Source organism: Aspergillus saccharolyticus (genome assembly GCF_003184585.1).
Source record: "Aspergillus saccharolyticus JOP 1030-1 unplaced genomic scaffold BP01scaffold_35, whole genome shotgun sequence".
Classification (NCBI taxonomy): Eukaryota; Fungi; Ascomycota; class Eurotiomycetes; order Eurotiales; family Aspergillaceae; genus Aspergillus; species Aspergillus saccharolyticus.
In genome coordinates, this window is record NW_020290645.1 from 40,805 (window position 1) to 53,086 (window position 12,282).

Sequence of the window (12,282 nt, forward strand, 5' to 3'; positions counted from 1 at the left end):
TACATACACCCTTATACAGCTGAAAACCAAATCTCGGCGAAAGGTCGGCACAAGTCCGGATACCAAGAGAGATCTACGGGGGACGATAGCGACCAGTCTGGAGGTGCATGGACCAGTCGGCCCGTCATAACTCCGTCGACTCGGAATTAACAGCTCCATCGCCGACTTCAAGAAGTCATGAATGATCCGGCGGTGGCGGTGCAGGCTGATTGTTCATCTCTTGGTATGGACCCCAATGGATCGTCTAGCACGCCAGGGCTGCCGTCGCCTGGCGAGGTGATCGCGCAGCAACGCAAAGATGCGATGCAGGCGGCGGGCCAGTCCTCAAGCGATGCCGGGCTTCTCTCGCAGCTTACCAGCAATCCTTTCTTCACAGCGGTGAGCATCGAATGCGATCCTGCTACTTTCTACTTTAAAATGAGAACGGTTAAAAATCTAACACTGCACCGGGCAAACACTAGGGCTTCGGTCTCGCCGGTCTAGGAGCCGCTGCAAGTCTAGCGCAAAAGGGACTCCGCCATGGCGCCGCGCTTCTCCGCCGGCGCATGCTCGTTGACGTCGAAATCAGCGTCAAGGACGAGTCGTACCCGTGGTTTCTGCACTGGATGACCCTATACCAAAGTGCCCAGATCACCCCGACTCGCGCCGCGGCGGCCAGCAGGTCTGGCTTCATGGAATCGCTCCTCCGGAAACTGACCCCGGGCACGCGCCACCTCTCCATCCAAACGCAGAAAGTCGAACACACCAACGGCGCCATTCACGCTCAATTCGCGCTGGTCCCTGGTATGGGGCACCACGTGCTGAGATATCACAATGCGTTCATCTTTGTCAATCGGATGCGCGAGTCCAAGTCGGTGGACTTGAAGACTGGGCAGCCGTGGGAGACGATCACCCTGACAACGCTCTACGCCCACCGCCACGTTTTTGAGGAGATCTTCCGGGAGGCGCACGCGTATGCGGTCCAGGCGCACGAGGGCAAGACAACCATCTACAACAGCTGGGGCACGGAGTGGAAACCATTCGGGAAGCCGCGGACCAAGCGACCGTTAGAGTCCGTGATCCTCGACGAGGGGGTCAAGGAACGGATCGTGGCGGATGTCAAGGACTTCACCGCGAGCTCGAAGTGGTACCAGGACCGTGGCATCCCTTACCGACGGGGATATCTGCTTTACGGGCCTCCTGGTACGGGCAAAAGCTCCTTCATCCAGGCGTTGGCTGGGGAGCTGGACTATGACATTGCCATTTTGAATCTGAGCGAACGTGGTTTGACCGATGATCGGCTGAACCATCTGCTGACTATTCTTCCCAACCGCACGCTCGTCTTGCTGGAGGATGTGGACGCGGCCTTCTCCAACCGTCGGACGCAGACCGATGAGGACGGGTATCGCGGGGCCAATGTGACGTTTTCGGGGTTGCTCAATGCATTGGATGGAGTGGCAAGTGCCGAGGAACGCATCATTTTTTTGACTACCAACCACGTCGAACGGCTGGATGAGGCCCTGGTGAGACCGGGCCGCGTGGACATGACTGTCCGTCTGGGTGAGGTCACTCGCTATCAGGTCGGTCGTTTGTGGGATCGGTTCTATGGGGAGCTGGAACACAGCGGCCGCTACCGCCAGGCATTCCTCGACCGGCTGCAAGAGCTGGGGCTTATTGAGGACGAGCATGGAGAGAAAGCAGATCTGTCGCGGAGCACCAGTGCTGCCGCTTTGCAGGGCTTGTTCCTCTACAACAAGGGCAACATGGAAGGCGCCATTGCTATGGCCGAAGGACTTATGTTTCGGGTCCATGCTGAAGCTATGGATCCAAGCAGCTGAAGATGTTGAAGGTGGATTATAGACTGTGTCGTATGTAAATTAGAACTGAGCACGGATTCATGTATAAGTCATAGTAATCAATTGGCAGCAATTGATCTTGTCCCATCGAACCGCTGATGTCACGCTGCATTTAGTCTTTCTTTTCTCCCCCGCCAGCTTCATCCTCCTCTTGGATCTCTACTATTCGACTACTTCCTTCCACGAGAGTCTCTCCCTCACTTATCTTCGTATACCTCTTGACTCGGAATACTAACAATTAGCTCCTCGGAATTCCATCCAATCACCACCGCAGAATACGGCCGGCAAGTGACGGTCCCCTGCCCATGCAGACATCTGTATCCATGCACCTTTTCTTCACAGACCACGCGACGTCAAATCATGCTCCACGGCTGATCAATACCACTTTGGCAATATCGCGCAGTCAAATCAGAATGTCCGTCACCCTGCTGTCACTTGCGACGCGCCGTGCTGAGCAAGAGTCACGCCGGGGCCAGAGCGGGCGGCCTATCACCGCCACCGCACGCTGGCCAGTCTAAGCGCCGGCCACGGCGTTCAGGGATTCACTTGGTTCTTCACCCGACTGGCAGCCTGTCAGATCTCAGACCCTTGCCGCCCTCTCTGGAGGCTTAAGGGAAGGTTTGCAGGCCAAGCCTGGGGGGGAGTGGAGGGGGGAGGGGGTAATATTCTGCACCGCTTGTTGACACGAGGTTGCGATACCGTTGCCAGGCGGGAGAATATATCTAGACGAGTCATCGCCAATTGCTTCTCCGGAAGAGGTTTGAGGGGCCCTTTTCGATACTTTGCTACGAAGGAATCGTTACTACTTGGATTTGCCAGCATCATCGGTGGTTATCAGGGTGCACCGTCTATTCGAGTGGATCGGAGGTCTACTAATCTCCGAATCATCACCATGAGCTCTTTTCAGCTCTTCCCCGCGTCTCCAGAGAACGGGACCTCAAACAACCCTTTCCTCAAAGGGAAGAGAAGGCAAGCGGGACAGCGACCAAGAGAAGATCTCATCCCTCTGAAGACATTCGACAAGGGCCCCGTGGCCCAAGGGGTGCTCTTTCGTGTGGATCAGAACGCTGACAGCGTTCAATCACCCCCACCAGCGCACATTGCTCTCCCAGCGCGCTCCTCACCGGCCAGGACATCCCAAGAGCACGATGTTCGCACTGCTGCCCAGGTCAAGGCTATTCCACCAACAAACAAGAGCGCAGAATGGGCTGGATCTTCTCCGGCTGGCTCAAAACGCAGCAAGGAAGGGTCCACGCCCACCTCCGAAGCGACTCCGTCAAAGTCCGCTTCGCCCGCGCCCATGAGATCCATGTTTCCGCGGTATGATCCGCAACTGCCACTGAACCAGCAAGCATACTATCCACAACTGTCCGCTCATACGCCTCGGAACTACTCACGGCCCAGCCACATCCACCTGTCCCCGGCCCCGGAGATCGACCAGGCACTCGGACCGAAGACCGTGCCGGCTAGTGTGTTGAACTTTCCTTTGGGGGTGCTGGATGCCCCGGAGATGCGCTACTCTTCTGCGGAGGATTTGGTAAGTCTATGGGAGGCGGCGAACGGCCAGAGACCGCAGAACATGCCGGAGACATTCTATCTACGTCTACAACGGTGAGCAGTGCTGTCGACCCACCGGGGTCGTATCACCGTGCTGACACGAGACAGGAGCGGACCATCGACATTCTCACTCGGAGACTCGATCGCACCGTTCTACGCAATGCAGATCGAGCCCAATGACGGGATCTCTCTGACTCGGAACAACCCGACCAAACCCCGTAACAGGGTTCCCATCATGACGTTCAAAGTGGAGGACCGGTCCCGACGCGAACTGCGCGGGGACAATCTGGTATCTCTTCTCCTACCGCGACTGGCCGCAGTGCTCGCCCTCGATCAGGTGGCCGAGATGGCCAAGGAGCACCAACTGGCCCACCAGGACGCCATCGAACTCGAGGCGGATGCCCTCAAGCGGGTCGCCGACCTGGAATCCTGCAAGCTGTTCTGGGACTCCGCCAAGCGCAACTACGAGCTTCACCACCCGGCGCTCTGCAAGCAGCCCCCCGCGCTGGTCGGCACGGCAGGCATCCCGCTGTCGCCGGTGCGGTCCAAGTACTCGGGGAGTCTCTACCTCACCGTGTCCAGCGCCTCCGCCGACTCACGCTCCAGCCAACCGCCCATCATCCTGGTGACCACGCCCGTGTCGGCCAACGCGATCGAGTCGGCCACGGCGGCGGCCACACCGCGGACGTCCACGCTGCCACTAACAGACTCGGACGAGCCGCTGGCGGCGCTGGATCTGGGGACAATGACGCTGTCACTTTCCGCCACCGCGATCATCAACACGGTGCCCTCGCTGTATGCGATCGATTCCGTGGTCGCGGCGATGCTGGCCGTCGCCGTGTCGGATGAGTCGACGGGGCCGATCCTGGAGGCGTTGGTGTTGTACGGCACAGAGAGGTCGGTCACGCCGTGGGGGATGACGCAGCTTGGTCCTGGCGGTGTCCGCGCGGCGGCGGAGCGGGAAGCGGCACAGCAGGGCACGCAGCTGTGGTCGAGCGTGCAGTCCGTGCAGCAGCAGCAGTCCCCCAGGGCAAAACGATGGTACCGGTTCTGGGGAGGGGGCAAAACGCCCAAACCCAAAAACCGCAAGATCGTGGTGGAGGAATTCGACATGGAGAGGTACGGGCGCTACGGGCGGGGCTCCTCGCGCGAGGGCCAGAAGCTGCCGGGGATCACGCGGGGGGTTTTGAGGGTGGTGTTTTTCGGATTGGATGTGATTGTGCAGGTGTTGACGATGATGGTGAAGGTGTTTGCGTGGGTTTTGGTGAATGCGACGCGATGTGTGACTAGTGAGAAGTTTTGATTTCCCCCCCGTGGATGATCCCGGTTGGATGTTTGAGACGGCTTGATTATGATTCCCCGGTTGATGTTTAACTTAATGTCCGATTGACCAATTTCCAAATGACTAACAAGCATATCATTCCCTTGCTTCTCTTTGCCCTTGAATTGGAGATTAATTCGCCAGTCAGTCCCAACATGCAGATAACGGGTGATTGATGGGTGATAGTGATACATTCGCCGCGCACATACCTTACTCGACTGAGCAAGAAGACATTCCACTGCATTCCTCGGCCGGAGGGTTGGCGCCACTTTTGCGCCGTACCCTCAGCATGTCGCGATGAAACCCATAGACGGGGCGGGCTGGCTGGAATCTAGGGTGACAGGAGTGAGTAGTGTAGCATTGAGTGTAATTACCCGTGTAGTAGAATCCCTCTCGAGTACTAGATTATGGAGATGTAGGGTTATGCATGAGAGTATGAGGAGGTACTACATATAGGAACGAACTACACACCATATCCCGGGCTGCCCTTCAAATCACCACCAACCTTGCTGAAGCCGAAAAAAAAAGAAAATTCGACACGATGGACAAAATGCGCACCCTCCTCCTCCTCTCCACCATTCCCCTTGCAACAGCTACAGCCAGCACAGACCAAGAACTAGGCTACCTTCAATGCGCGGTACCACCTCCCCTCCCCTTTCCTGTCTTATCCTTCTCTTTATTATGTGAAGTACTACTAACGGTACTTTGTATAGTCGGCAATCGCACAAACCTACCACAGCCCCCAATGCACCTCCCCCTCGGCATTAGACTGCTTCTGTAACGCCCCGTTCGACCCTGCCGCTTTGGATCAGGGGGTGTTGGAGGATTGTCAGGGTGAGGGTGTTGGTATGTGTTTCTTTGCTCTTCCGTGCAGTGGCTAGCCTTGCAGTAGACTAGTAGCCTGTTTTCACTTTTCCACTGTTTCTGTGAAGTGGCTGACTCCAGACAGACATCGGCGATATCCCACGATATATCTGCGATGACGCGAGTGTGCCCGTCTCCCCGCGCAAGGGGAGTGTACCGATGGTGCGGCTTGCGGATGTTGATGCTGGTGCGGGTGCGGGGGCGCAGCAGCAGCAGCAGCAGCAGCATCGGGGTAGTTTACCCATGGTGCGAGTGAATGTCCCAAGTAGTGCGAGTGCGAGTGCGAGTGCGAATGCTGTGTCAAGTAGTGCAGCGGTCACTCCGAGCAGCAGCCGAGCAGTGAATACTCCCAGCAGTGCCGTTCCCAGCAGTGCCGTCCCTACCAGCAGCATCGCCAGCAGTCCTCGAAGAGCAAGCCAACCGCTCATGCGCGTGGACGACACCACCAACCAAGCCCATACCCAACGCAAAGAGGCAAGAGCCTACAGTCCAAATCTCCATCCTAACGCTCTCCCTCTGGCAGAGGATGCCTTGCCCGATTCCTCTCTCTACAGTACCACTTCGACTGGAACAGGCACAGGCACAGGCACAGACACACAGACTGGTACTGGAACAGGCGCATACACAGATGCACAACCAGGCGCATACACAGATGCACAACCCGGCGCATACACAGATGCACAAACAGGCGCATACGCACCTGCAACCGAATCCTCCGCCGCCGCCTCCAGCCCCTACACCGACCCCTCCACTACAACCCAAACGAACCAGAATACCCCCGAAGAGGCAGCAGCAGGAGCAGGCGCGTGGACCGGGACCGGAGCCGCGGAACTCGCCCCCAGCTCACCCCCCCTCGCCGCGGGCGGTCTCGCCATCCCGACTCCCACCGCCGCCGTCGCCGCCGTCGCCGCCGCCGCCGGAGCTGATGCCGCCGAAGCGACAGCCGCAGCGATGCTACCCACCTCCGCAGCGGCGATTCCCTCCTCTTACCCCATGACGATCAGGACAAGCAACGCCGTCGCAGCGAAAGCGACACCGTCGACGTCGACGTTTTCGTCGGTGAAGCTTGTGACTATCGTGCCGTCTGGGGTGCCGGTTGTGACCGGGGTGGCAGGATCTGGGGTTGCTGCTGGAGCTGGGTCTGGGTCTGGGTCTGGGGCGTTGTTCCAGGGAAGTGCTGCGGGGCGACTACGGATTCATCCGGTGGTGATGGGGTTGGTTGGGGTTATTGGGTTCTGGGTTGTGGGTTGAGGAGTACTAGGTTCTGAATGGGGATGAGAGGGGTGGGTTCGGGTTCAGACTGACTGTTTTGTCGACTGTCTCTTGTGGGTACTGAGCGGGGATGTTCAAAAGAGCTGTGAGTGGGTGGGTGAAGGACGCTGTATCGCTGTATCTCATGTTGTTGTTTGAAGATTGGGTTATGGGAGATTGATAGCTTATGAGTGATGAACAATTCATTATCTGGTTTGATTCAAGGTGCTATCTGCTGGACAAGAAACTAAACATTAGATTGCTGATGTGAACCCTAAAGAAGTCACTCTCGACAGTACTATCTATGAGACTAGCTACATAACCACCCCCCCCTTTTGCCTGCTGCCCTACGCATGAATCGCCTGCTGCACGCGCGGATACAACTGCACCAACCGCTGATACAAATCCGGATGCTGCTCGATCATCACCTGGGGATCCCACGCCATCGCCGCGAAGATCGTCTCAATCCCACTACTCATCGGCGTCATAAAGATCTGACAAATCTGCAAGCCAATCACAAAGGCAAACGCCATAACCACCGCGGTGAAGTCGCCGCCCTGGTTGTACGCGGGATGGGTGTAGCGCAGATACAGATAGGCGAGGAGGGCGCACACGTACGAGACAAACACCGAGCCCATCGTGATCACCGGGCCGACCAGACAATCCGCCGCCAGCGCGTCGACGCCGCGGTCCTTCATCATCGTCCAGGTGTCCCGGGCGGCGGGGAGGTAGGCTTTCCCATACAAGGCGATGTGGCAGAAGGCGTAGCGGTTGAAGAAGGTGACCAGCCAGTCGAGCAGGGAGATCACACACCCGAGCACCCAGAAGGCGATGCTCCCCACCAGACTCCCCTGCGCCGCCTCCTGCCGCTGCGCCACCGAGCACGCCTGCCGCAGCAGGTTGATGAGCGCGATGATCAGACTGCCGAAACTGATGCTGCCGAACGAGTAGGTCGTGGCACGTCGCAGCGCCCCGCGCGTCGCCCCCGCCGGCATCCCGCGCGCCGTCCCACTGAAGAAGTACCACGAGCCGTACACCCCCGCGATCGTCGTGTGCACCGTGTTCTTCAGCCACTCGCTGAACCAGTACATCGCGAAGGTGACATACACCACCAGCCCGATCACCCGCGCCGTACTGCACCCCCCGCCGCCGTCGCCGCACGCCGGATTCGTGCCGCCGCCGTTGCCGTCCGGCTCGTACGCGACGTAGATGGAGACCAGAGTGACGGAGAACCAGGCCCCGAATGCGACGGCCAGCAGCCCGCCGACCGTGCTCACGACGAACATGTGGCCGTAGCGCCGCGACACGTCGATCGAGGTCTGCATCATGAACGCGGTGAACGGGATGCGCGGGATCCAGCTGATGAAGCAGATGATGGCGAACACCCCGAAGATCAAAAAGACAATCCCGCCCCCCCACTGGTGCTGCGTCAGGTAGTAGATCGCCGTCGCCAGCGCAAACACGATATTCAGGATCCCCGTCGCCCAGATGAAGAGTTTCGGGAAGTACCGCGCCCCCAGCCAGTAGGCGTACGACAGAACCAGCGCGACGCAGAGCACGAAGATCAGCAGGATCAGGGTGTTGGTGTTGAGCGAGAAGTCGTTGGCCGAGTCGTAGATGCCGCCCCCGTTGAACCCTTTGTACTTGCTATAGCGGTAGATCACCACCCCGGAGACAGCGACGTAGCCGAGAAACACCGCGATGAGCTGGGGCCCGAGTTAACACCAGACCTAACGGGGAGGGGGGAAACTTGACCTACCAATAAACCGGCCCAGAGGTCATTCCATTTGGGCTTCTCGACCTTGAAGGCCTCGTCAAACCCATAAACAGCCTGGTTGTATGTGGGTGGCGGTTCCTGGGGCGGCTTGGGCTCAGGGCCGCGCGCGTAGCCTCCATTGGAATGATTCGGCTGCGACGGTGCTCCCTGAGGAGCTTCAGGATTGTAGTAAGGTTGTTGTTGTTGTTGCTGCTGCTGCTGAGGCGGAGGCCCGCCAAAGCTTTGATTGGTATTGTAATAACTGGCAGCTTGACCGCTCATAGCTGCAGCACCATATAAGAGGAGGACTATAACGGGTGGAGACAAAACGGCAGAGAGTATAAGGTGTCACTTATAACTTATTGATAGTCAAATAAGACGACAGCAACTAAAGACACGAGGGGCCGAAGGTGACGAAGGAGATCCGCATGCAGTGACAACTCCTTGGAGGTCCAAGACATAAGGTTACACTCCCCTTCCTTTCCCCCGTGCATGAGCGCGTCATAGTGAGAAAATTTGATCGTCTCCCGCCCGTCCTTCCAAAACTCAATCTACATCTACCTTCATCCACAATGCGTCATCAAAACAAAAAAGAATTCATTCTTCATTGCCACTCACTCCCGTCTTCCCTTCGATGTACAGAATCATGTCTTCTCCCCTCGGTCATTATTAGGTATTAGCCATCAGGATAGATGAAAACAGCAAGACCGACCGAATCAGAAGACGACTCGCACATGAGAAGCTGAATGATGGTGGCAAACACGAATCAAGCGGATTGGGTATCAATAAATACATAGCAGGTCCTCTTGGCCAACCTCAACGCCCTCCCCCCCCACTCTCCTCTCTCTCTCTCTCTCTCTCTCTCTCTCTCATCGAAATCCATGGTGCCGCTGCTTCATGTGTCGCCAGGAGTCCGCGATGCTGCGCTCGAGTCCATGAGCTGGCGACCGGGATCGTCCATGCGCCCAGTCATCCGTCGCCGCCTGGAGCTGACCCATGTTCATCGCGCGCGAGCGGCGCATGTTCTCCTGTCGCACTGCCGCCCGTCGCGCCGCGCGTAACTCCTCAATCCGCCCCTGTCCGACCCGATGGCGCCGGACAAAGCAATCGTCGATCAGAGAGTTCGCATCCAGAAGCCGCTTCGGGACCGCCTGGACCACCTGGAACACCTCCATCGGGTCCGAGACCGCCATGATCTCGTGCTCGCACGATTTGAAGATCGCCAACGCGACCCGGAAGAAGGTCTTGGACCCTTCGTAAAAGAAAATATCCCAGACGCGGAGGGTGGTCTCCAGCGGCAAGGTGCCGATAAAGACGGACATGAGCCAGTTGGTCAGCCCCAAGGTGATATCCGGCAGGCGGGAGCTGACGGTCAGGGCCGGCACCTTCGCACTCCCCGCCCCGGGTCCGCTCCCCGCAATTTTATTATAGATGTTGGGCGCGGATTCTTTGAGCAGCACCATCAAGATCCAGAGATCAATATTCGCGCCCTCGAGGCTGATTTCATGCGTGCTGGGGAGGTAAACGGAACTGATGATGTGTAACATCCAGAAGGTCTTCTCTTCGGAGAGAAAGAGAAGCAGCATGCCCGTGATAAAGTTCAACGACTGGGTGTATCCAATCTGCGGGTTGTGAATCGCGAACGCATACAGAACGCGACGGAGGGACTGAATCATCTCCGTTTCCACGGTGACCGAGCCGTGTCGCGGGTTGCTGCTACCAGAGCTAGCGGCCGAGTCGACGTTCTCAGGTTTGAAGTGGATATTGTCCGGAAAGGTGCGATGCAAATCACGCTCGATGTGTTCCTTGTCGTCGTTGCTAGGGGACTCCATAGATTGCCGAACCAGCTGGTCATAGAGACCGGGATTACGGTTCAGATGCTCGTAGCCGCCAGCATAGAAAAACCAGGCTGCACCCCGGTACTCCGAGGGAATGCCCTTGCGCACGAATCTTTTGACCTTGTTCGATTTCGGAGGGAAAGTCGTCGGCTCAGTGACCCGCAGTCGATTCTCCTTGAGAAGCTCCACCCACTTGCTTCTTCGGTGAGCAGCGTGACCCGCGTAATTGCGGTGCCACGCTTCATACTGTTCGAGCGTAACGTGGTGGGTTGCCTTGCGGAACCCATAGCAGTCGCGGGCGCCAGTGCCGGGGAGTAACGGCGGCGGCACCATGCCCGGGATAATCACGGTGGTGTCCGACTCCGGTGCAGCAGGCGGATCGAGGAATTTGCGTTCGGAGGGAGGGTGTGGACGCGGGTCGTGGGAAGCTGCGTCACCCAAGAACTCTGCATCCGGGGGACTTTGCCCGTGAGCCTCCAGCGCTGGAAACGGGGGAACAGGCGGAACATCTTCTGTGGGTTCCAGTTCAGGGGAATGCTCATCGGAGCTATGGCAATCATCGAGGGTCATCTCTGTAGGCGGGCGGGGACTCAACGGTCTCGCCTTGCTCTCATCATAGAATCCCGCCGAGTCATAGACTCCGGGTGATCCTGGCTCCTCGGTGACATCGCTGAAGCCATCCAGATACATGGAGATGGCATCTTCCACACTCATGCCCCCCTCCTTGTCATAAGAACCATCTGGTGTGTCAGGCGACAGGTCGGTGATGGAGCTGCTTTTGGTGAGGACGCTGCTGCGCTCGGTGCCGCTGGCATGTTCGATGCTCGACCGCGATGTCATGGCCGAGTTGACGCTGGATCGAAGAGCATCTTGCCCGCGCATCTCTGCGTATGTCCCCGGGGGAATGATTCGGGGTAGTCTCAGTCCGGTGGATTCATCTGGAAGGCGCTCTCGATTCCGCGGCGGCTGGGGACGCATACTATGTAGTTTCGAGGTGGAATTGGACGTGCGCAACCCAGCGGGTGCAGGCGGGGATTTGCGGTAATGTGGTCGATCGACCTCCCTTTCTCGGGGGGCAACCCTGGAGCGGGCAGGCGGTTGCAGAGGAAAGGTGGGGGAGCGGTAAGCCTTTTGGCGAATGACAAGCTCCTCCTCCTGCATGGGCAAGGGGGACACCGAACGCCATGAGGGATCGGACGGAGGGGGGATTGGCGGACGGACTCTCGGGGAACGAGGCATAGGAGGAGGCGGGTGGTGAGGGGACAAGGGCCGCCGAGGACCGTCCGCAGTCGCAGGCCGGGGGAAGGGAGGGTTTAGTCTGAGAGGGTCCAGGCGGGGTGGGTTTGGGATTCTGCGCCGGCTAGGGATATCATCATGCGCGCCAGCAGGGGGCGGCGGATAGCGAAAGTCTCCATTTCCTGTGACCATGGCCACGAGCTGTTGAACCCCAGTTCCTGCTGGACATTTGTCGACAACACTGAGTGGTGATCGAGGGCGAACGCAGGCGAATCGACTGTTGCTTTCAATGACCGATTCAGAAGGCGTTGACGATGAGACCAGGAGACAGGGGTGGGAATGACAGGAAACGAAGGAAGATGAAGTCAAACCGGGGGGCGCTTATAAAGAGCCAAAGGGGGGGGGGGGGGGGGGGGAGGGAGCGAAAAGTGATAGCGATAAATGAGTGAGTTGAAGAATCGTCGAGTGGTCAGGCGCGTAGATGAAACGAACGGAGGGGAGCGTGGGTACTAGGTTTAAGTCATGCCTCGTTCAACCCAGAAAGCAATGGTCCATCGGCGGTAAGTCTCACGATCCTACCAGAGGGTCAATTCCGAGACTCCATCCCATGACAGATCAGGTGGA

The 12,282-nt window shown here is 58.0% G+C and overlaps 5 protein-coding genes across 5 annotated transcripts; 3 read left to right on the plus strand and 2 right to left on the minus strand.

Annotated features, from left to right (window-relative positions):
• The first annotated feature begins 165 nt into the window (after positions 1-165).
• Positions 166-1,919, plus strand: BP01DRAFT_346874 (bifunctional AAA family ATPase chaperone/translocase BCS1). The gene is made up of 2 exons (XM_025573660.1): positions 166-378; positions 462-1,919. The coding sequence occupies exons 1-2, from the start codon at positions 178-180 to the stop codon at positions 1,815-1,817; spliced, it is 1,557 nt and encodes a 518-aa protein (XP_025428344.1). The 5' UTR covers positions 166-177; the 3' UTR covers positions 1,818-1,919.
• A 589-nt stretch (positions 1,920-2,508) lies between these two features.
• On the plus strand, positions 2,509-4,806 carry BP01DRAFT_346876 (uncharacterized protein). The gene is made up of 2 exons (XM_025573661.1): positions 2,509-3,446; positions 3,501-4,806. The coding sequence occupies exons 1-2, from the start codon at positions 2,728-2,730 to the stop codon at positions 4,693-4,695; spliced, it is 1,914 nt and encodes a 637-aa protein (XP_025428345.1). The 5' UTR covers positions 2,509-2,727; the 3' UTR covers positions 4,696-4,806.
• Positions 4,807-5,263: 457 nt separating this feature from the next.
• BP01DRAFT_394246 (extracellular serine rich protein) lies at positions 5,264-6,828 on the plus strand (the record flags this gene model as incomplete). The annotated part of the gene is made up of 3 exons (XM_025578310.1): positions 5,264-5,350; positions 5,427-5,559; positions 5,663-6,828. 3 exons carry the CDS (start codon positions 5,264-5,266, stop codon positions 6,826-6,828), a joined length of 1,386 nt encoding a protein of 461 aa, XP_025428346.1.
• Positions 6,829-7,175: 347 nt separating this feature from the next.
• On the minus strand, positions 7,176-8,866 carry BP01DRAFT_303323 (choline transporter-like family protein; the record flags this gene model as incomplete). The annotated part of the gene is made up of 2 exons (XM_025572113.1): positions 7,176-8,534; positions 8,588-8,866. 2 exons carry the CDS (start codon positions 8,864-8,866, stop codon positions 7,176-7,178), a joined length of 1,638 nt encoding a protein of 545 aa, XP_025428347.1.
• Positions 8,867-9,406: 540 nt separating this feature from the next.
• Positions 9,407-12,078, minus strand: BP01DRAFT_359456 (putative GTPase activating protein (Gyp3)). The gene has a single exon (XM_025575687.1). It carries the CDS (start codon positions 11,848-11,850, stop codon positions 9,454-9,456), a length of 2,397 nt encoding a protein of 798 aa, XP_025428348.1. The 5' UTR covers positions 11,851-12,078; the 3' UTR covers positions 9,407-9,453.
• Between the last annotated feature and the right edge of the window lie 204 nt (positions 12,079-12,282).